The 25,019-nt window shown below is 43.4% G+C and overlaps 1 protein-coding gene across 4 annotated transcripts in view; it reads right to left on the bottom strand.

Moving 5' to 3' along the window:
• Window positions 1-25,019, bottom strand: part of LOC115134477 (GRAM domain-containing protein 4-like) — a 41,686-nt gene that overhangs the window by 11,966 nt on the left and 4,701 nt on the right. Inside the window, exons 1-11 of one of the 4 annotated variants that reach the window (XM_029668486.2) lie at window positions 21,503-21,830; window positions 21,318-21,405; window positions 20,572-20,779; window positions 18,479-18,602; window positions 11,219-11,342; window positions 10,899-10,957; window positions 4,097-4,229; window positions 1,470-1,495; window positions 1,181-1,272; window positions 527-618; window positions 368-416 (exon numbers count right to left, since the gene is read on the bottom strand). In XM_029668486.2, coding sequence (XP_029524346.1) covers window positions 368-416; window positions 527-618; window positions 1,181-1,272; window positions 1,470-1,495; window positions 4,097-4,229; window positions 10,899-10,957; window positions 11,219-11,342; window positions 18,479-18,602; window positions 20,572-20,779; window positions 21,318-21,337 — 927 coding nt within the window. In that variant the 5' untranslated portion in view covers window positions 21,338-21,405; window positions 21,503-21,830. Of the gene's footprint in view, window positions 1-367; window positions 417-526; window positions 619-1,180; window positions 1,273-1,469; window positions 1,496-4,096; window positions 4,230-10,898; window positions 10,958-11,218; window positions 11,343-18,478; window positions 18,603-20,571; window positions 20,780-20,933; window positions 21,104-21,317; window positions 21,406-21,502; window positions 21,831-25,019 lie in introns of those variants that run through there. The other 3 variants (XM_029668490.2, XM_029668489.2, XM_029668488.2) reach the window with 3 other exon arrangements.

Here is a 25,019-nt window from a genome sequence, read left to right on the forward strand (position 1 = left end):
CAGCATTAAGGTTGTAAGCGGTATTTATTTGAGAGGGGTAAAGATAAAGATTTTGTTCGGGCGCCAAAGGAAAAGAGTAGAATAGAGAGAGTACCACTACCAGACCCACACACATCAGCAGAAAAGACTGTCTAGAGTGTAGCCTGTTTACCAGATAGCCAGTGGAGAGAAAAGAGAATACACACCATATAAAACCCACATCCCAGCACAGGGACAACCCCACCCAGAATACCTCATACACACCCAGTGCCCTAAAATCTGCAAACACTGAAGGGGAAGGGGCGTGGGGAAGGTGCAAGGGGATGATTTTTTTACCTTTCCTAGGTAAAGTTAGATCCCAAAAGAGGTGACATCATTAAAGTCTTACCACAGGTTCAGAGTCACCAGGCACAATACTCCACTGGATCCTCCAACCTCTGAGAAGAAAGTGGAGAGAGACAAGTTTGACTCAACTCACAAGCAGATTGCACATGTTCAAATGGAACAACTTATAACAGGAAATGCACCTTGTAATGAGCTTAGCTACCTGGAAATGAGGTAATTCAAGGACAACCTTAGAATGGCTAGGAAGATAAACATTGGGATGGCCCAACCGTGCCACGCTGCATTCATATAGATCTGTGTAAAATATAAAAGGGGGAGAACAGGTCACACACAATCTATTATTTCCATCTATCCACCTCTAGTCTATACTCATACTGAGGTGTGAAACATCTCGGTACTATGCAACACATATTGTAAACCGTTTTGGGACAGATATATTTGCATGTAAATCTATCTCTCTAAAACATAAATAGATGTTGCTATACAGGTGGAGCGATAGATCTATTGATCTTTCTCGCTGGAATCTTGATTTTCAAGCCTCAAGACAATCGAGATGACTTATGTACGCACACACACGTGTCATTCAGAGGGTGAATGGGCAAGAGAAAATATTTAGGTGCCTTTGAACGGGGTATGGTAGTAGGTGCCAGGCGCACCGGTTTGTCAGGCTCAACAGTGTCTGTGTGTGTGTGTGCCATTCTGTTTCAGAGGACTCACAAAGCAGACTATGTCGCGTGAGTACTCAAAACACTAGGCGGCCAAATGATAGTCATGAGAGGTGGACACCTCTGGCCTCACTGCCTCGTGTGTGTGTGTGTGTGTGTGTGTGTGTGTGTGTGTGTGTGTGTACACTCACAATGAAGGCGAAGGCTGACGTATACACTGATTGCCAGCTGGATAAGGCAAAAAGGTTCCTCTTAAAGTTTATGACAGGTTTGGCACCTCGCTCTACAGACAAGTAGAAAGTTTTAAAACATTTTTAAAAACACTATCAAGACACAAATGCATCAATCATGTATACATCATTTACTACAATAAAGATATGTCATTGGAATAGTATTCGACTCAGAATATGATAGTCATCAAGATACGGCTGACATTGAGTGTGATCGGTACATCTTGTTCACTAAATTTACAACACTTACTGAGTCTTCTCATGTTTTCAGTCAATCTGAGGACAGGGGACAAGAGAAGGGGAGTTTTATTCAATTAGAACAAGCAAAAGCACAAACAGTGCTATATAGGTTTTGGTGGAGGAAGAGACAACTGATTTCGCCGCATTTAGCTATCCTTCATGGGAAAGTATTTTATTTTAACCTTTATTTTATTTGGCATATGTGTTGCCTGGAAGAATCACTTGTCTGCCAAAGCATTCTTATCTGCCTCCTATCTCATCTCCCTTTCAGCCTCAAAAACTAACATCAAGTTAATTTCAACTGGCAGGGTGCAGTGAACACTCCTTCTCTCCCCCTGCCTCTTCTGCTCTCTCACTCTCCGTCCTCTTATGTACTTGGATAAAGTTACAGGACACAGTTTGAGTCAGACTACTCATGACAATACTGACATTGTTAACACTGAGCGTTCTCTTCCTCTCATCTCCTCTTTCTCTCCCCTCCGTCTATTGTACGTTTCATAACATAGCTTGAGTCAGAGGACCCATGACTCCACTCTGCGTTATTCAGCAGAGGACTGGTCCAGGGCAACTGTAAAAGGTCACTGTTTGGATTGGAGCAGGAAGAACGGACCCTAAATCGGTTTTAACTAGCATAGAATGACAACAGCCTGCTGCAGTGTACTCAACCTACCACCAGGGGTCAGACAATCCTCCCACTTCCACAACAACATGGTTACAACCTCTACTGTGCTGAAAGGCCTGGGATTGGCTGTGGGTTATAACAACAGGCCAATTTGACATCAGGGTGAAGTCATGGGGACGGCTACTTTACGGTGGGTGCTGATGAATAGCATGCTGACAGACTCTAGGCCCATTACAAAGCCATCAGTTTTATGACCCTTCTCTAAGCAGCATGTACTCAGGGTCTTCTGAGCTGGTTAACCTGATGACTACAGTGGCTGGCTGATCCCCCATTCTGATCGAAATGATAGGGGAGAAGCAGAGGGGAGTAAATGTTAAAATCAGAATCTGAAAAAGGGATAGTTCAGGCAAAATCCAAATATGGGTGGAATTAACCTTACCTTAGAGTTGTGTCTAGGGTTACAAATGGAAGGTATATTACTGGAAACTTTTGACGTTTACCAGTACACTACTAGAATCTTTCAAGGAATTTATGTAATCTATCACAAGACATGTAGTGGCCCTTTTGGGTATTTCAGATTATCACAGGTGTCTAATTATCTACGACCCTCTGTGTGGCCTGATCACATTTAAAACCTTTAAAGTATGAAATAATTCAAAGGTGTAATATGCAGAAATCGCTTAGCCACTTCCTGTTCGCTAAAATTCAAATAGTTTGCCTAATTTCAGTTTGTGACAAAACAAGCAACGGATAGCGTAGAGAGTCATTGTATCATCTAAACCACTATGAAATTAATTTTCAATAACCCAAAATATTGTATTTTCAGCCGTTTGAAGCTGGTGTACAAAACCCGAAAGTAAAAGACGCAAAAATGAAACTTAAGAACGTGAAGCATATAAAACAACATACATAAAACATATCTAACGCTTCTTAGATTTTCTTTAAATGAGAATGAAAGATATATAAATCCTATTTCTATGTGAATTTGGTCAGATCACCCAAAAAGTTAAATATTGCATATTTAAATATGATTTTAATTTTTTTATTTTTTATTCAATGACAAAGCTGTAAAACATTATCCTAAATGTAAACAATCAACTTAGTGAACATTTGATTTCTATTATTAGGATCCCCGTTAGCCGACGCCAAATGGCGACAGCTCGTCTTACTGGGGTCCGACACATAACGAAAAAGGTACAGACAAAAGACTTCACAATTTATATCCATTTAAAAACATTAACATGTAGTGTGTGTGTGTGCATCAAATATGAGGCTTTTCAGCATGAAATATCCATCATGTCATTTTTTTTTACACACTTAATTTATTTTACTGTCACCATGTATTTGTTGCCAGTATTTTGGTGTCAGTTGGCAGTTGGCAACTGGTGGCAGTTGTGACGAAAAGTCAATAGTTCAAATCAAATCAGATTTATTTATATAGCCCTTCGTACATCAGCTGATATCTCAAAGTGCTGTACAGAAACCCAGCCTAAAACCCCAAACAGCAAGCAATGCACGTGTAGAAGCAATAGTTGGAAGAGTTGCAGAGTTAATAGAAAATAATGGCATCGTTGATTAGATACTTTTCTTTAAATTAGGCTATTTTCTCTTGTGGTCCATCTACTAGAAACTCATGGACAACAGATAATAAAAATAATATATGAATACATGTATTTTATTCAAGCATAATTTACCAAAGTTACAATAGAACATCTATGGCAATCTGTTAATTACCAAAAATACTGAAGATTCTGGCAACTTTGGTAAATTACCGGCAGCTTTGCAACCCTAGCTGAAGGCCCAAGGTGACGCTTTGCTAACATCAGTCCCCTGATTTACAGTCATGAATTGGACGATGCCTATTATGCTAGCTCCTGGCTGTGGCAGAAGTAAACAATAGATTATTGTGGATTCCGTCACTATGGGGCTTTAGGCAGAACTCAAGGTAAGGGTAATTCCACAAAACTATCCCTACAAATGTTCTCAATGGGGGGGGGGGGGGGGGGTGTTCTCACCTCTTAGCGCTTAGCGACTCCTCTGGCTCCACGGTGTTCTCCTCCGGCTGGAAACGGAAGTCCCCAATGTACGCTCCAAACCGGTTGTACAGCCACGCCTGCAGCCATGAGTACATGGTCTCCTTCTGCTGGTCTGCAGGGGCAGAGGAACATATGGGATATTGTTAGACCTTGTTTTGTTGAATCAGGTAGGTTATATCTGGGTTGGAACAAAAGCCTGCACACCTTATTGCTTTCCAGGACTAGTGTTGGTGACCACAACTTATACTGTATACATTTGACCAGTATTAGACTCAATGTTGCATGGTTGTTGAGGTATGAAAGTAGGTGAATACAACACTATGTATGCTTTTTGTCAGACCTACGTTAGCACCTGTATCTCTTCATTACAGTGTATCCAAACACCTCGTCTTTATTTAGCAGTTTCTCTAATCTCCTTTCCCCTCATACTGTATCGTCTCCACAGCATGTCTCTGGAACTAATTAACTAACAGCTCGCTCCGAGACACCTCACTAAAATAAATTGCAGCCAGACATCACACCAAATTAAAATAGTCACCTCGGGTTATTCCCCAAGATAACTCACAAGTACCATTCCAATCTGTACTCCATCCTCGCTTTGTTTGGAATGTGGCTGAGCGGACGACCAATGTGGTGGTTAGTCTCCCAAAGCATGCTGGTTGCATCCCACAATGTTAACAATGTTCCAGCATAGGTCTGGGATTTCCGAGACTATGTGGTGGTGGGTGGTTCAAATCAAATTGTATTTGTCACCTGCTTCGTAAACAACAGGTGGAGACTAACAGTGAAATGCTTACTTATGGGCCCTTCCCAAAAATGCAGAGAAAAAAAAAAACGGGATATGATTGAAAAATAACACGAGGAATAGATACACGATGAGTAACGACAATGGCACAGGAGGCTGCTGAGGGGAGAACAGCTCATAATAATGGCCAGCATGGCGCAAATGGAATGGCATCAAACATATGGACACTATACGTTTGATGTATTTGATACCATTCCTCTCATTCCGCTCCAGCCATTACCACAAGCTCGTTCTCCCCAATTAGGGTGCCACCAACCTCCTGTGATACAGGGGGTACCAGGACCGAGTCGATGTGCAGGGGTACAAGGTAATTGAGTTAGATATGTACATATAGGTAAGGATAAAGTGTTTAGGAAACAGGGTAGATTATAAAACAGTAGCAGCAGCATACAGTGGGGCAAAAAAGTATTTAGTCAGCCACCAATTGTGCAAGTTCTCCCACTTAAAAAGATGAGGCCTGTAATTTTCATCATAGGTACACTTCAACTATGAAAAAAATTCAGAAAATCACATTGTAGGATTTTTTAAATGAATTTATTTGCAAATTATGGTGGAAAATAAGTATTTGGTCACCTACAAACAAGCAAGATTTCTGGCTCTCACAGACCTGTAACTTCTTCTTCAAGAGGCTCCTCTGTCCTCCACTCGTTACCTGTATTAATGGCACCCGTTTGAACTTGTTATCAGTATAAAAGACACCTGTCCACAACCTCAAACAGTCACACTTCAAACTCCACTATGGCCAAGACCAAAGAGCTGTCAAAGGACACCAGACCTGCACCAGGCTGGGAAGACTGAATCTGCAATAGGTAAGCAGCTTGGTTTGAAGAAATCAACTGTGGGAGCAATTATTAGGAAATGGAAGACATACAACACCACTGATAATCTCCCTCGATCTGGGGCTCCACGCAAGATCTCACCCTGTGGGGTCAAAATGATCACAAGAACAGTGAGCAAAAATCCCAGAACCACACGGGGGGACCTAGTAAATTACCTGCAGGGAGCTGGGACCAAAGTAACAAAGCCTACCATCAGTAACACACTACGCAGGCAGGGACTCAAATCCTGCAGTGCCAGATGTGTCCCCCTGCTTAAGCCAGTACATGTCCAGGCCCGTCTGAAGTTTGCTAGAGAGCATTTGGATGATCCAGAAGAAGATTGGGAGAATGTCATATGGTCAGATGAAATCAAAATATAACTTTTTGGTAAAAACTCAACTCGTCGTGTTTGGAGGACAAAGAATGCAGAGTTGCATCCAAAGAACACCATACCTACTGTGAAGCATGGGGGTGGAAACATCATGCTTTGGGGCTGTTTTTCTGCAAAGGGATCAGGACGACTGATCCATGTAAAGGAAAGAATGAATGGGGCCATGTATCGTGAGATTTTGAGTGAAAACCTCCTTCCATCAGCAAGGGCATTGAATATGAAACGTGGCTAGGTCTTTCAGCATGACAATGATCCCAAACACACTGCCCGGGCAACGAAGAGTGGCTTCGTAAGAAGCATTTCAAGGTCCTGGAGTGGCCTAGCCAGTCTCCAGATCTCAACCCCATAGAAAATCTTTGGAGGGAGTTGAAAGTCCGTGTTGCCCAGCAACAGCCCCAAAACATCACTGCTCTAGAGGAGATCTGCATGGAGGAATGGGCCAAAATACCAGCAACAGTTTGTGAAAACCTTAAAATGTTAAAAAAAAACGTAAAAAAACCGTAAAATGTTTTCTGTAAGCCTTCACCTCTGTCATTGCCAACAAAGGGTATATAACAAAGTATTGAGATAAACTTTTGTTATTGGCCAAATACTTATTTTCCACCATAATTTGCAAATAAATTCATTAAAAATCCTACAATGTAGGATCATTTTGTCTGTCATAGTGAAGTGTACCTATGATGAAAATTACAGGCCTCTCTCATCTTTTTAAGTGGGAGAACTTGCACAATTGGTGGCTGACTAAATACTTTTTTGCCCAACTGTATGTGATCAGTCCAAAAAATGTAAATGCAGTTAGTTAAATAGTTAACCAATGGCTAACCAATAGCTACTCAAACGAACTATTTAGCAGTCTTATGGCTTGGGGGTAAAAGCTGTTCAGGGTCCTGTTGGTTCCAGACTCGGTGCATCGGTACCGCTTAACGTGCAGTAGCAGAGAAAACAGTCTATGACTCAGGTGGCTGGAGTTTGACAATTTTTTAGAGGTCCTGGATAGCAGGGAGCTCGGCCCCAGTGATGTACTCAGACAGCCACACTTCTCTCTATAGCACTTTGCAGTCGGATGCCAAGCAGTTACTATACCAAGCAGTGATGCAGCCAGTCAAGATGCTTTCAAATGGTGCAGCTGTAGAACTTTGAGGATCTGAGGGCCCATGCCAAATCTTTTCAGCCTCCTGAGCAGGAAGAGGCATTGTCGTGCCTTCTTCACGACTGTGTTGGTGAGTGTGGACCATGATAATTCCTTAGCGATGTGGACACCGAGGAACTTGAAAATCTTGACCCTCTTTACTACAGCTCTGTCGATATGGATGGGGGTGTGCTCGGCTCTCTGTTTCCTGTAGTCCACGATCAGCTCCTTTGTCTCGCTGACGTTGAGGGAGATGTTGTTGTCCTTGCGCCACACTGCCAGGTCACTGACCTCCTCCCTTTAGGCTGTCTCATCATCGTTGGTGATCAGGCCAACCACCGTTGTGTCATCAGCAAACATGATGGTGTTGGAGCCGTGTGTGACCACACATTCAAGGGTGAACAGGGAGTACAGGGAGGGACTAAGCATGCACCCCTGAGGGACCTCGTGTTGAGGGTCAGTGTGGCGGGTGTGTTGTTGCCTACCCTCACCACCTGGGGGGAGCCGGTCAGGAAATCCAGGATCCAGTTGAAAAGGGAGGTGTTCAGTCCCAGGGTCCTGAGCTTAGTGATGAGCTTGGAGGGCACTATGTTTTTGAATGCTGTGCCTCTTGCCCAGATGGGAGAGGGCAGTGTGGAGTCCAATTCAGATTGCGTCATTTGTGGAGCTGTTGGGCCGGTATGCGAATTGGAGTGGGTCAGGGAGAGGTTGAATAGGTCAGACTTGCTTGCTGGTCAGCGCATGCTCTGAGCATGCATCCTACTAATCTGTCTAGCCCCGCGGCGTTGTGAAAGTTAACCTGTTTCAAGTTCTTACTCAAATCAGCTATGGCAAGCGAGATCACACAGTCGTCCGAAACAGCTGGTGCTCTCATGCATGGTTCAGTGTTGTTTGCCTCAAAGCGAGCATAGAGGGCATTTAGCTTGTCTGGTAGGCTCACTCAATTGTGCAGCTCGTGGCTGGGTTTCCCTTTGTAATCCGTGATAGTTTGCAAGCCCTACCAAATCCAACGCGTGTCAGAGCCGGCATAGTAGGATTTGATCCTGTATTGAAGTTTTGACTGTTTGATGGCTCGGAGGTTGTAGCGGGATTTCTAGTAAGGGTCTGGATTAGTGTCCCGCTCCTTGAAAGCGGCAGTTCTAGCCTTTTGCTCAGTGAGGTTGTTGCCTGTAATCCATGCCTTCTGGTTGGGATATGTACATACGGACACAGTGGGGACGTTGTCATCCTTGATGCACTTATTAACGAAGCCGGTGACTGAGGTGGTATGCTCCTCAATGTTATCGGATGAATCCCTAGCATATTCCAGTCTGCACTAGCAAAACTGAAGGGAGAGTCGTGTGATGAACTCGAGCGGTTTCCCCTATAAGCTGTGCTGCTTCTCCGTGTAGCCCGCGCCGCACAACTGGTAGGCGAAAATTAAATATGACGTAGCAGATAAAGTATACAATTTAATTTCTAAACATCTATACTGAGAGATTTCTGTAAATACGAATACATTTGTTAAATTACGGAAAAACACAGGAACCTTCCCGCTAGCCATGATTGGCTGAGACAATGGATGGGCTGGACATGCCGAGAAATTAGTTTGGATTGGTCTGACATGTGTAGCATGCTTCTGTTTATAACATGACCTGCTCAGTATGTGTAGGTAAACCTTTCTACCAAGTATTTTTTTAAGAAATATCATGAAGAACTGCAAAAGTGTTGTTAATGCTCTCCACTTTCTTGAGGACGATCGTGCCATGCTGACTCCGACTCTGAAAATTAATCAGATGATGAGGAAATCCCTGATTTAGGCAAAAACATTTTCATTGAACCAGACGGCGATTAACAGTGTTGTCACGAAATAAGTTTTACTTTTGAAATCAGTGGAATGCCCAGTGGAAGAAGAGTATGATAGCTAAGGAGATGGCACAAATTCTGCCGTTTGATTGCAAATATGTGGCGGGATTATAAAAGAGAAGTTGTATAAAACACCTGTCTGCGGATTACATCTTCAAATTAAGGGAAACCATGGCATCTGTGACAGACAGCGAGAAGCGTTTATCCATGTAAGAGGGTCTAGCTAGCTACATTTTCAGATACTACACATTTCTAAAGTTGCTTTCATTGCAAGTTAAAGTGTACTGTTAGCTATCTAGCTAGCTAATGTTAGCTGGCTGGCTTGCTAGCTAACGTTACGTGTATGATCTGTGTATCTCAGGAAGCCATTTGCATAGCTAGTTATAGCCTAATGTTAGCTAGCTAGCTAAAATTGAACCTAGTTGATTAGCTTTAGCTACCTGCAGATTCATGCATGTTGGCTAGCTATGACAATCAGTTTGTATTTTTAGTAGTATATGGGTTGGGATTATTGCCACATTCAAAACAACTGGGAACTCAGAACTCTGACTTCTGCCTTCAGCGTGTTAAAGACAACTGAGAACTTTTTACCGTCATCTAACTCGTATTTCCAACTCTGGAACTTTGGCCTCTTTCTAGAGCCTTAACTTTCCGACCTGAAGATCACTGAGGTCATGATTTGACCTCGTATTTTTCCAAGTTCCCAGTCGTCTTGAATGCACCATTAGGTTAATTGGTTGCTAGCTAACTACATGTCTAAACAAGACTCCAATTAGTCAGATAATTACATGACCCATCAAGTTAGCCAGGGGTGATTACAATCATATTTTGAACTAGATAGTGTATTTTGGCTACTACTATCAACACTTTTAGTCTTGAAATATTTGGTTATTTACTACACTCTTACTCTGTTTAGCACATGGCCTCACATGTGAATCCTTAAAAGAGATCGGTGGTGCTAAGGCTTAATTAAGAGGGTGTGAACAATGCTGAATGGGTGTAAACAAAGAAGAGCTCTCCATTAGGTGCACCAAAACATTCAAGGGCATTCAAGTCTATCTACTTTCCCATTGTTCCTCAACTGTAGTGTATGATATACAATATTCTAGCTCAGAGTGTACTTTTATCTAATATTTTTTTTAAAACACAATTTCAAATTTTGCTACATAGGACCGAATCGAGCCGGTCGTCACATATTGTATCTCGCAGTACAAAGAAACCCTCATCTGAAAACAAGGCTGACAGAATTGAATGAAGAAACCCGGTGCGAGACCAAATCAAGACTTGAGCATGGTCACAGGGGAGTAGAAAGGCAATGTTCCATCATAAGAGGCCATGTCCCACAGCTGCATTCATCCACCTATGAATGTGTAACAGTCCCTACAGAGAGGGAGAGGGATGCAATTCCTGTCGCCACGCACACTTCCTGATACTCATGCTAGGCGTTGCATACATACAAGCGTGTGCATGCACGCACACACACACACAAACACGGGAAAGATAGATAGCGCTCTACCCATCAAAAACCAGAGGGGCTTAGAAAAGCACATAGTTTCGCCTCTAACTCCCACACAGAGATGTTGAGACCATCTCCAATGGCAAATTTCCATTCGGAACCATTACGAGACAGGTCATTTGAATGGTGAGAGATGGCATGTTATGGAGCTGAAATCCTGGGATGTGCAGTCTGGGGAGCGTCAAGTCTGCAATGAAAGGTATTCAAAAAATGTGTGAATTAGCGTGTCTGTACGCATCTTCAGTTGTCTATTGTGGACTACCCGTTTCTGGCTTACCTGTACCGTTGGCAGTTGGAGGCGTTTCTCTGGGTCGCTGTGATGGGGAATCTTCCGGTCTAGGAACAGGAGAGAAAAGGCATTGCTGGTAGGTAGAGCATTAGTCATGGCTTCAGAAAAACACATTCACTTATTGAGACATAATTGTGTCAGACAAGTGAAAGCAAAATGACAGGGGAAAAACAATTATTGCTTATTGGTAGCCTGGCTCTGCTTCTTGAGAAATTCCCAATGCCAATTTTTAACAAGGACTGACAAATACAACAGACACACTAACACAAGGACGCCAGCAGTGGCGCATGTGCACACATGCCCCTTACCCCATTTTGAGAACATCCAAGTTCAGTTTCTGTTCCAAGTCCAACCTCTTCGATCTCTCCTTCTCCAAATCCTGTTTCAGAGTGTCTATGTTGGTTTCTTCCCGAAGTTTCCTCAACTCTTCCTCTGAAAAATAAAGCAATAAAAGCCCATCAATGTCTCAGCCAATACATATTTCTATCAGTTACCCTGCTCCTGGAGAGTCACTGTCAAAGGCACCTGGACAGTCTGGCAGTCTTTAACCAGTCACTGACATTGTCCAAGTAGCACGTCTGATGATTGGTAGAATCAGATGCGGTGCCTGGTTGGAACTAAAAATAAGAATCTGCTGCACTCCAGGACCAGGGTTGCCTACGCCTGTTCTTATGGGAACAGATATTTTTTGCCCACAACTACCTTAACAGTCCCCAAATCATTTTTTATTTGACTGAGCAGAGAGACGGGGTGAAAAGAAGACGAATTAAGACCCGTAAAAGTTTCTCTCGTTAATGCAACGGTTTTAGGTCATTAAAAATGACTGTAGCACAGAGTTCTGGCAGAGAACACCTCAACCTACTTCATCACTGTAATTGAACTAAGACCTTATTGAACTAAGACCTCATCACAAGGGATGTTCCCCCATGACACAGAATAGCAGATACAGAAAATATCTCAAGAAGACTCTTCCTCAATGTCCTTCTTTAATCCACAAGAGAAAGAATGACTTGATATTATTCGAATGGGATAGGCTAACACAATAAGATGGAGGTAGACAAGGAGGTAGACAGGCAACAAGGTATCAACTACGTTCATTTCAACTGTCCAGGGCCCGGTTTCTGGATAGCGATGGAAAACCTGGACAAACTAGTGTTTTAACAATGCATCTTCCGAGTGATTTAACAATGCATCTTTCCTACAACGGCCGAAGATGTAACCCACGTTTCCCAAAACACCACCCGTGGAGAATGTTCGCTAAACGCATTGAGGCATGTCGATACTGAGGATCGCAGGAAAGGCAAAGCTGCTCTCGGATCAGATTTATCCATTCAAATCTTACCTTAACATTAGAATTATTCCACAATACTGACGACGGATCAGCTCCTAGATAGGTGATAATATCTATGTTTGCAAATACTGATGCGGCTTATTCTATTGCTTACCCTATAACAATGCAACAAATCAAGATTTGGTAAATCATTGCGCACGGCATGCTACACATCATGAAATATATTGGAGGCAAATTACAGACGGTAGCCTACAAGTAGAAAAATAGTACTCAATTGACTGAAACTGAGCAAGTTGAGACTAAACTGCTTGGAGTAACCCTGGATGGTAAACTGTCATGGTCAAAACATATTGATACAACAGTAGCTAGGATAGGGAGAACTCGGTCTATAATAAAGCACTGCTCTACCTTCTTAACAGCACTATCAACAAGGCAGGTCCTACAGGCTCTAGTTGACGCACCAGCACTACTGTTTGGTCGTGCGGTCAAGGGACATTAATAGTACGCATGTCAATCTCTCCTGGCTCAAAAGTGGAGGAGAGATGGATTTCATCTCCATTTGTGAGAGGTATTGACATGTTGAACGCGCCGAGCTACTGGCACACAGCTCAGACACCCATGCATACCCCACAAGACGTGCCACCAGAGGTCTCTTCATAGTCCCCAAGTCCAGAACAGACTATGGGAGGTGCACAGTACTACATAGAGCCATGACTTACACGGAACTCTATTCCACATCAAGTAACTCATGCCAGCAGTAACAAAATGTATTTAAAAAACTGATACAAATACACCTTATGTAACAGCGGGGACTGTGAAGCGACACATACATAGACACATGCATACAAAACACACACACACTATACACACACATGTACATATGGATTTTGTGGCATAGATAGGTGGTAGTAAAGTAGAGTCCTGAGGGCACACACTTATTACATTGTAAAATCTGTTATACATTTTAAAAACATTACAATACATTCGTAACTGCCTTCATTTTGCCTGGAAAAGGCCTACTGTATTTTAATGCCGTCATCTCGGGTTTTAATTGGACGCATCTTTTTTCGCTGGTTTGTATCAATTGCAAAGACGTTGGTAACTTTGTATTTGTCGTCAACTTTGTCCTGAAGTTACCGGCGGTCACGGAGAGCGGTTGTACCTCCCAGGTTCTCCGTATTTGAAGGCCAGCTTCTCTCTCTCTCAGACTTCCTTGCTTCTTCTTTCCCACAGCGCCTCGTTTTGGCTGCCAAACACAAGACAACCATTTATGTTAGCATCTCCAACGCGCTGTTGAGGTCGCTCTCGTCTTTGATCGTATTCAAGTAAATCTTTCAGCGCCAGTATCATGGGACACCTATGGTAAGGGAGGTGCTGTGTATCTTTATCACTGGCTAACACTTAGCTAATGGATATGTTGCCAGGCTAGGGAAAGGAATGGCAGGGTAAACAGAGGTATTTTACTCCTGTTACACAGATATCCAATTCCATGATGCAATGCTTAATAGGTTGAATTCCTGTAAACTTTCAATAGTGTTCTGTGTGAGGTTCACGTCATACTCAAAGCTAGCTATATCCTCACACATCCTAGGTAGATGGGGAAGGGGGGGGGGGGGGGATCATATAACCATGACCAACTGTCCCAGAGTCAGTGTCTAACAGTGGGTATAAAATCAAATAAAAAGTGAGCCAAAGGACTAATGCCATCCAGGACATGCAGCATCTGCTCACACTAATACTTTCCCTAAGAAAACCGAACGCCCTGTGCAATGACTCACAACAAGGAAACAGCGAGTGGAATGACGTCTACAGGCTGGCCTGGACATTCCCGAGGTATCGCTATGTAACCTCATCCAGGCATTTCACAATGTAAAACAGGAGGAGGTGTGACCCATGTGACTTGACCTTGTTTTGGCCTGGAGCCAGAGACTAGCAGAGTAAACTGGAAACAATCCAAAACTGCTTCTGCCTCGTTTTGGCACAACCACCCCATCCCCTGATCTCTAAAGACAGAAGCTGGCCCTCAAATACAGGGCACCTGGGAGGTACAACCGCTTTAGTACCTACCAACTGTTAGCTCAAGTGAAGATTAAACGCATTTTAGATATAGCCTTATTGGACAATGAAAACACTCGCTGTTGTATAAACATACCCATTTCTCTGGGGGCAAACTGTTACATAAAATGTACAACAGAACCTGGACTACTTTACTAACAGTGTTTACACAAACATAGGCATAATTCATGCCTCGTAAAATACATCATACTACTGCTACCAATCTCTCATTCTATGCCGCCATTGTCAAAAGTGTAGCCCTGGTTACACGCGCCCAGGCATGTGAACAGACGAGGTTGGAATTGGAGACTATTAAAAAATGCGTTGTGGTTTCTAGCCAGCATAGATTAATAGTTGCCAAGAGCAAGGGAGAGGCCACGCTGAACGTTTCTGAAGTAACTACTGCTGTGAAATTAACTGTTTGAGACCCCTTATCCTTCGGTCTCTGTACCAGCGGATCAGACCAGAGACACCCAATGGTCCTTCAATACCTGGCTGCCTTTCTCTTCGGAGTGTGGGGAAGCATCTGTGACATCGACTATCTGTAGAAATTGATTTTATTTGCTGGCACAGTAAGAAGGTCCTCGTCTGACTTTTGCATGTCCTCCGCACTCATAGTGGACCATGACCTCACTTCACGTTATTTACAATCGTAAAGTGTTTCAAGTTGTATTAGTCATATGTACAGGGTACACATGGTATACACCTTCCAAAATGCTTACTTGCAGGTTCCTTCGACAATGCAAAAGCAATAAGAATTTATAAAAGATACCAATACAAACAAAGTCCTTGGTTCAGTAGAATCTTTTTTTGTTTGTTGCATAAGTATAATACAGGAAGGCACAATTTAGAGTACAAAATGTACACATTTATCAGGGAAGAGGGGATTGGGGGGGGCAAGTGTTTGAATTGTTTGCGCGCGCACGCGTGTGTGTAAGTGGGTGCATGTGTGCTAAGGTGCAGAGAGTCAGTGCAGGTGGTAAGTGCGGAGGCCTCTAGGATTTAAACATCAAGAGAGCAAGGAAGGGGGGGAAAAACTCATAAAAATACACATTCCTGGCTCTCTGAGGCTCTTCCTGTCGCAGGTTGTGTGAAAGGATCGACCGTGAGAGTGAAATCCAAGCTATTTAGGGGAAATGGTCAACCCTTACAGCACTATTAAATCTGTCAATTGTATCCAACTCAAAAGGCTGGTAAATGCCTTGGTCTGTGCCGTTGTAGAGGCTGATGATATCACAACATGGACTGTCTGTTAGACTAATGTATTGATCGCGGGGCAGATTGGCCTCAATTAATCAGCATTGCAGTGTGTGTTAAACACAATGGCTGTGGTCGGCATGTTTAAATGTAACTGGTAATTCCTGGTAGCGATTGCGTTTACTGTAGCGCATGTCCGTCCGCGTGTGTGTGTGTGTGTTTTTAACCATTCTCTGATCAGCATAGGGGTAATCTCTTGGGCCTGCTGACACACTAATTGAAATTAAAGGCTGGGTCACTTTGATAAACAAGGTTTGCCAACACAGTGCAATGCAACACCAATCCTGAACACGTCCCGGAGCTGCAGGTCTTACTGACTCAAAGCAGAATAAAAAAAAAAGAAAGGACTTACCACCTCCCTGAAGGCTCAAGATAAAACATTCTCCCAGCCCTTACAAGTTACAGACCAGGATTCAAATCAAGGCAGACAAACAACATTCGCATTGCAAATGCACAATGCTCTCCCAGTCATTGCCATTGGATTATCAACTTCCATACCAACTGTGACAACACGGAAATCTGGAATCTCACCTTTTTTTCCACCCTAGAGTCACTACACGTGTGCCTTAGCAGAGCAGCAAAAGTACATTTGGAGATTGTGATCATTCCCATAGTACCCTTTGGTGCTAGACAGAGGTCAATAGGCTGTGCAATGAGACTCACACTGCTGACACACACATCCTGCATCCAAGATGAAGGGCTGATGTGAAATGAAGGACACACACACACACACACACACACCTCTTCTTTACTTTGATCTCCTCAATGTGCAAAATGTATTGACACATGCCCGAGTAGGATGACAATAACGGCCCAAACGTAAGCATAATTTAGTAGTGATATAGTCACTCACAGATACTATGTACGATCACTGACCTAGATGGGGTAATAGGAGGCTAACACTTAACGTTGCCAGAGGGTTATAGGAGCCAGTAATTCTGCAGCCAGGTGAGCCCCGAAAGAGAGAAAAACACAATTTACACAAATTCCAATGACTTTACCAACTAAGGGGGCTTTCACACCCAAAAACATTTCTTCCCACTCTAGTGGGTTTACCCCCTTTAGTTTGTCCATTTGAACTGGTGGGAACACTCTATCCCGCACTCGGGAACGCACCAAACGAAGCACATATTCACTGCCCGTCGCAGTTAGAGCAGCTATGGAGCCGTTTCCCTCCCGCATGTGGTCGGAAGAGAAAGCTGAAGTAATACGATTGGGACACAAAGTGATGCTCCATGATATTATAGATGGATTTAAAGTGCGCATTGTTGCCCAATAAACAAAATGACTTACATGAACATGTGGTTTCGTATAGGCATTTTAGTTCATTTGACAATTTGAAACCAACCTTACCAAACGACAAAAATACAATGTAACAAATAAAACAAACTGATTCGAACTCGAGCTCAGAAATACAGTACCAGTCAAACGTTTGGACACACCTACTCATTCAAGGGTTTTTCTTTATTTGGACTATTTTCTACATTGTAGAATAATAGTAAAGACATCAAAACTATGAAATAACACATATGGAATTATGTAGTAACCCAAAAATAAGTGTTTAACAATCAAAATATATTTTAGATTATTCAAAGTAGCCACCCTTTGCCTTGACAGCTTTGCACACTTTTGGCATTCTCTCAACCAGCTTCATGAAGAATGCTTTTCTAACAGTCTTGAAGGAATTCCCACAAACGGAGCACTTGTTGGCTGCTTTTCCTTCACTCTGCGGTCCAACTCATCCCAAACCATTTTAATTGGGTTGAGGTCGGGTGATTGTGAAGGCCAGGTCATCTGATGTAGCACTCAATCCCTCTCATTCCTTATCAAATAGCCCTTATACAGCCTGGAGGGGTTTTGTGGGTCATTGTCCTGTTGAATAACAAATGATAGTCCCACTAACCGCAAAATAGAAGGGATGGCGTATCACTGCAGAATACTGTGGTAGCCATGCTGGTTAAATGTGCCTTGAATTCTAAATAAATCACGACAGTGTCACCAGAAAAGCATCCCCACACCATCACACCTCCAGGTTTCACGGTGGGAACCACACATGCGGAGATCATCCGTTCACCTACTCTGCGCCTCACAAAGACGGTTGGAACCAAAAATGTCAAATTCGGACTCCAGATCAAAGGACAGATTTCCACCAGTCTCATGTCCATTGCTCATGTTTCTTGGCCCAAGAAAGTCTCTTCTTATTATTGGTGTCCTTTAGTAGTGGTTTCTTTGCAACAATTCGACCATGAAGGCCTGATTCACGCTGTGTCCTCTGAACAGTTGATGTTGAGATGTGTCTTCCTGTCCTCTGGCGGTCCTCATGAGAGCCAGTTTCATCATAGGACTTGATGGTTTTTGCGACTGCACTTGAAGAAACGTTCAAAGTTCTTGAAATTTTCCGGATTGACTAACCCACGTCTCTTTGCTTATTTGAGCTGTTCTTGCCATAATACGGACTTGGTCTTTTACCAAATAGGGCTATCATCTGTATACTACCCCTACCTTGTCACAACACAACTGATTGGCTTAAACGCATTAAGGAAAGAAATTCCACAAATTAACAAGGCACACCTGTTAATTCAAATGCATTCCAGGTGACTACCTCACGAAGCTTGCTAAGAGAATGCCAAGAGTGTGCAAAGCTGTCATCAAGAAAAAGGGTGGCTACTTTAAATAATCTAAAATATATTTTTATTTGTTACACACTTTTTTTGTTGCTACATGATTCCATATGTGTTATTTCATAGTTTTGATGAAATAAAGAAAGTGTGTCCAAACTTTTGACTGCATGTGTGAAAATGCCCCAACAGACACCTGGACAGGAAAGACTGATATCCAAAGCTGCTGTGAAGATTGGCAATCAAACAACAAAACGTGATGATTTCCCTTTTTTGCAAATCAAAGACTTCCGGCTAGAGGTCTGACAAACTATCACCTAGGTTGAAAAATAAAGTGCAGTACTCACGTAGGAAGTGCTTTTCCAGTAAGGCAATTTCCAGGTGGCCTTTCAAGTCGTTGAGTCGATCTGTCTCAGCCCTCTGGTAGTCCTGGATGGCTGCAGCAGGCATCGTAAGTGTCCCTGGACCAGCCTGGATGTGGGCAAACACACAAATGCAGGGGTGATGCAGGGGTGAGTAAAGAAGAACAACCTCCTTGCCGATGTGAGCTACCGTAGTCTCTGGTTCAAAACACCTGCACACAGAACCTCAAAAGTCTGATATCGCAAAGCAAACGCACACAAAACACCCAAACAAACAAATGGAGGCAAGCTGACTGCAGAATACTTTATTTCACCCTACAGTTTCTCCCTGCACCCTTCAGCCTGGCTCAAAAACAGCAGTATAATCCTGTATGCCTAGTATCATGACCCAAAACACTGATAGAGGAACAAAGATTTTTGACAAAGCGAGAGAAACAAAGGAGATTGAGATGGTGAGAGTGAGCAAGAGGAAAGATTGAGAAAGTGAGTGTGAGAGAGTGAGGACTGCCACAGTGAGATAGCCACTAGTGCCAACTTGTACGGCACTACTCAGACAACAGAGCTGGGAGAGGCAAAGCCGATTTCATTTCACATCCTCTCAGCAGGCGGAGAGACCGCTCGTGTCAGAAGGGGAGAAATCAGTGCAATAGCAGATTGCAATAGTGCCGCTTGTAAAATGATGAGAATAATAGAAGGACATTAACTCTGTCCCTCTTTGCGCCATTTACCCGGAGAAGCAAAAATCTTAAAAGATTTAGATGCACTATTGTAAAGTGGCTGTTCCACTGGATGTCTTAAGGTGAACGCACCAATTTGTAAGTCGCTCTGGATAAGAGCGTCTGCTAAATGACTTAAATGTAAATGTAAATGTAAGCAGTGACGCGTTTCGGTCTACTAGCTGACAAATGTAATGTACCTCAATGTATTCCATCCGTGCAAATTAGACCTCAACGTTAATTAGATATAAAAGTGCTGAAGTGCATCAAAAGTGGTAAGTAATGACAGCCAGGCCTGCTACGCAGGTAAATACATCTGGAACGTCTATTTGACACGAGTTCATAAATCGATTAAAACATAATGACAAAGGTGTCAAGATTATGATAAATAACCAGAGTGAGAAGAACCACACTGTTCCTGTTTCCATGAGGACAAGCCCAAGAGGCAAACAAAATGTGTCACTGTACAGTACTGAACTGGCTGAAGCCCAGTTTCCCAGAAACAAGACGTCTGTGGTTAGACATTACAGGGGCTGTGTTGAAGCCCTAATTCCACTGCACACAGGCGTTCCAGGTCAAAGTTTGTTTGAGACACAGCCACCCTAAAAAAGATCAACATCTCCAACTGTCTTCTCTTATTTAGACTCGACGTGCAAGTTGGGTCTTGATATTTAGGAACCAGATCGGCTAGCTGAGCATTCGCACCAGTGCCAAGTTTTCACGTCTTTTGTGTGCATCTGTCATCAACTTTGAGCTTTTTTTGGACACTTCATAAAGAACGCAATCAATTTGACCCCGTGTGGAATGATATCAAATAACTCATGATGACTTTGATCGGTGTTAAATGGGGAAAACATGCATTCAACTTTTTCCTCTGAGTAGATCTTCAAAGATCAAGCAGTTTGATCAACCTCTCTCCACAAAAATATGAACATCAACGCACCAGAATATTCAGTCAAATTAAATAGTAAGATGAAAAATATAGCTGTTCTTCTAAAGTGTTCAGGGATGTTGAGTTGACGTTAGGCCTTGGCACATGTGTAGTTTGACTAAGCTCTGCCTGCAGTGATGCAGACAGCGGTTGTTAGGTCTTTCTCTCCATCCTCGCTTGAGTGAACTACATCAACAGGAAGGGGGTTGAATAAACATGAAAGCCATGTATCAAAGGGGGGACATTTTGGCTAAACCCCCCGAAAAGCGGCACCTTGGCATGGCGAGTGAGTAGACTTAACAAAGTGATCTGGAAGATTCCCAACTAAGTTATGAGGAAAATATCTGTTTTGTTTCAGTGAGAATTAGTGAAGTGAAAGAGTCTGAAGAGATGCCAGTTCTATGGTTCTATTAATACTGATATTCACTTACAGGGTCTTGCAGTTCTTCCGTGTCTTTCATTTCAAGTGAGGGCCGAGGCTTCATCAGAATCTCTTCGCTACATTCAGTGTCAGATGTGTTGGGCGAGTCGCCCAGATCCAGAAACACATCTGTCCGCTGCCCCCGGAACCGGATTTTGTCCAACCGCTTAAGCATGTTAAACACAATCGTCTTTATCTTAACATGGCGTATGGCATCCCTGTAGGGACAAAAAGGAAGAAAGACACAGGTGGTTAGAATAAAATATTGTACCGCCAACTCACTGACCAGGATGTGTCTCCATAAGGCATTGTATTGTCATTGTTAGGTTCTCATTATCAGAGTAAATACTCAGACACTATGAAAGCTCAAACCAAGTGTATTCTTCCCAGAGGATCGAACAGCTGAACAGACAAAGGCATGGTTCCACCCGTGGTAGTATACATAACCCACTTTGGGTGCAGTCTCTTCCTTATCGCTAAACATTGCATCATTATTGCTAGGCAGGGAGCTAAGTAAGCGGTTCCTCCCCTTATCAGTACAGCCACATGTGACCGTTTTCCCTGCACTCAGCCCCCCCAGCTTCATTATGGCACCCCTCATGTCTCTTTTATAACTAATGATTAATAAATAGTTAATGCTCAGAAATCCTAACATCATCATCATTAATAAACATTTCGGAAAATGATAAATCTATATGAATATGACCAATTCTAAATGCCAATATAAAGATTCCTGTGCAGCAATATAATACTTACATGTGCAATCCACATGACATTGCATTCTAGCACAGGCATGAGGAGGGAGGTATGAACGGCATAGTCATCCACATACAGTCATTCAATTCTGCAAGAGTAATGGGCACACAGCATGATTTCATTCCTATCAATTTCCTACAGGAGAAATAAAACCCTCTACTCAAAATCAGTAATGAGACACTTACCGTAGAATAAACTAGACTCCCATCACTTCTCCACATGATTAGACAATTCTAAAACGATGACAAAATAGCCAAATGGTGGGCAGGAAGAATGTCTATTTCTTCTACCTTAACTTTGATCCCTTTTCATCTAGAATCTATTTTTCAAAGTAATTATTATTTTCCCAAAACGTAACTTGCTATATATGTTGCACCAGCAAAGTAGGGCCAGAGCGGTGTGAGACCAATGTGACTGAGGCGGTGTGGGGGAGTTGGGCAATGATTTTAGGGCTGGGTCGTTCCAGCACTATCTCTTTACTCTATGTAGGTCAGACAGAGCGCTGGACCCTTTAGCCTCTGCCCAGAGAGCGAGATTGAAAGAGAGTGGAAAAGAGAAAAAGGTTGAAGGAGAAAGAGAGATGTGCCGTCCTTGGCCAGCTCTCCCGCTATCTCTCTCAGAATGACCTTCTTGATCCAAATCAGTCAGGTTTCAAGACTAGTCATTCAACTGAGACTGCTCTTCTCTGTATCACGGAGGCGCTCCGCACTGCTAAAGCTAACTCTCTCTCCTCTGCTCTCATCCTTCTAGACCTATCGGCTGCCTTCGATACTGTGAACCATCAGATCCTCCTCTCCACCCTCTCCGAGTTGGGCATCTCCGGCGCGGCCCACGCTTGGATTGCGTCCTACCTGACAGGTCGCTCCTACCAGGTGGCGTGGCGAGAATCCGTCTCCACACCACGTGCTCTCACCACTGGTGTCCCCCAGGGCTCTGTTCTAGGCCCTCTCCTATTCTCGCTATACACCAAGTCACTTGGCTCTGTCATAACCTCACATGGTCTCTCCTATCATTGCTATGCAGACGACACACAATTAATCTTCTCCTTTCCCCCTTCTGATGACCAGGTGGCGAATCGCATCTCTGCATGTCTGGCAGACATATCCGTGTGGATGACGGATCACCACCTCAAGCTGAACCTCGGCAAGACGGAACTGCTCTTCCTCCCGGGAAGGACTGCCCGTTCCATGATCTCGCCATCACGGTTGACAACTCCATTGTGTCCTCCTCCCAGAGCGCTAAGAACCTTGGCGTGATCCTGGACAACACCCTGTCGTTCTCAACTAACATCAAGGCGGTGGCCCGTTCCTGTAGGTTCATGCTCTACAACATCCGCAGAGTACGACCCTGCCTCACACAGGAAGCGGCGCAGGTCCTAATCCAGGCACTTGTCATCTCCCGTCTGGATTACTGCAACTCGCTGTTGGCTGGGCTCCCTGCCTGTGCCATTAAACCCCTACAACTCATCCAGAACGCCGCAGCCCGTCTGGTGTTCAACCTTCCCAAGTTCTCTCACGTCACCCCGCTCCTCCGCTCCCTCCACTGGCTTCCAGTTGAAGCTCGCATCCGCTACAAGACCATGGTGCTTGCCTACGGAGCTGTGAGGGGAACGGCACCTCAGTACCTCCAGGCTCTGATCAGGCCCTACACCCAAACAAGGGCACTGCGTTCATCCACCTCTGGCCTGCTCGCCTCCCTACCACTGAGGAAGTACAGTTCCCGCTCAGCCCAGTCAAAACTGTTCGCTGCTCTGGCCCCCAATGGTGGAACAAACTCCCTCACGACGCCAGGACAGCGGAGTCAATCACCACCTTCCGGAGACACCTGAAACCCCACCTCTTTAAGGAATACCTAGGATAGGATAAAGTAATCCCTCTCACCCCCCCTCCCCCTGAAAAGATTTAGATGCACTACTGTTCCACTGGAGGTCATAAGGTGAATGCACCAATTTGTAAGTCGCTCTGGATAAGAGCGTCTGCTAAATGACTTAAATGTAAATGTAAATGTAGATGTGGTACATGGCCAACTTGCATCATTAATTAGGAGACTAGGCACCCTTTATAAGACGAGAGGTTTAATTTAGGAGGGTCATTCTTATTAATTTGAATCACATTTTGACCGCACTCCTTTTGATTTGAACATACATATTTGCCCCTGGTTAAATATACTTTTTGGACATGAATACCAAAACATTCAGGAGATAGAGGTCACCCATTTTGCATATCCCGCAATACAATGAGACATCCACGTCTGCATCACTGGAAAAGATAAATGGTTGAGTGATATAATTGAGTTTGATATATAAGCTTACAAAAAAGGTTGACAAACTATTTGATCATGTCAACAAAACAATTGTACTTTTTTCAACTTGATTGGATTCCACTTGTGGTAAATTCAATTGATTGGAAATTATTTGGAAAGGCACACCCCCCCATCTACAGTATATAAGGTCCCACAGATGACAGTGCAAGGCAGTTTTCAAATGCACTGTATGTGTAACACATGTTAATGTTTTTAAATGTATGTCAATTGGAGTCTTTTGCCTGTAATGTCTTTTTCGTTGTGTGTCTGACCGCAGTAAGACTAGCTGTTGCCATTGGCATCGGCTAACGGGGATCCTAATAAATCAAATCCAAATCCCAAAAGGTTCTCAACTATAAGCACAGCTTACTGGTGGGACCATGTGAAATACAATCCCGAAGCTCTGTTTTATCGTTTAATAATCATTGCTGGCGATAAGGTTTTCGAAAAACATATGGATCTTATCTTTCATATCAGCAAGAATCTTTCAAATAAATAAAAAAGATACACTTGCTGTAGCAGGTTTGCACAGATCCATACGGCTGTGTGACTCCAGCCGACAAAATACACTTCCACTACACTTCTTTCCCTAGTACACTTACACACAGGTGTAGCACGTATTCTGTAAACAAGCAGCCAAGGACTAGAGTGTATTTTTACCTGGAGTTCTTCCCTTATTGTAGGCTACTACTTAAACCACTTTTAGTATAGTAAACAACCAAATAGTTCAAGACTATCTTACTCCCTCTGTTTAGCACATGGCCTCACAAGTGAATCATTAAAGAGACAGGCGGGGCTAAAGCTTAAGAGGGTGTGAACAATGTTGAATAGGTCTAGACAAAGTAGCACTCCAGTAGGCGTACCAAAATATTCAAGGGCCATTTTCTCAAAAGTGGGGTTACAAGTTTATCAACTTTCAAAGCAGAATTACTTTCCCATGACATACCATTTTGTAGCTCTGTCTCTACTTTTATCCAATGTAAAAATTCAAATAAATTGCAGGCCTCCCGAGTGGCGCAGCGGTCTAAGGGACTGAATTACAGTGCTAGCTGCAGCACTACAGATCCTGGCTGTGTCGCAGCTAGTCGCGACCGGGTTGTCCTTGTCCCATCGCGCTCTAGCGACTCCTGTGGTAGGCCGGGCGCATGCACGCTGACACAGTCACCAGGTGTACAGTGTTTCCTCCTACACATTGGTGTGGCTGGTTTCTGGGTTAAGCGAGCATTGTGTCAAGAAGCAGTGTTTTCGGAGGACACATAGCTCTCGACCTTAGCCTCTCCCAAGTCCATACAGGAGTTGCAACAATGGGACAGGACTAACTACAAATTGGATACCAAAAAATGTTTATAACAAAACCACATACAAAAAAAACTGACAAAGGGTGGCTACTTTGAAGAATCT

Source organism: Oncorhynchus nerka, linkage group LG9a (genome assembly GCF_034236695.1).
Source record: "Oncorhynchus nerka isolate Pitt River linkage group LG9a, Oner_Uvic_2.0, whole genome shotgun sequence".
Lineage (NCBI taxonomy): Eukaryota > Metazoa > Chordata > Actinopteri > Salmoniformes > Salmonidae > Oncorhynchus > Oncorhynchus nerka.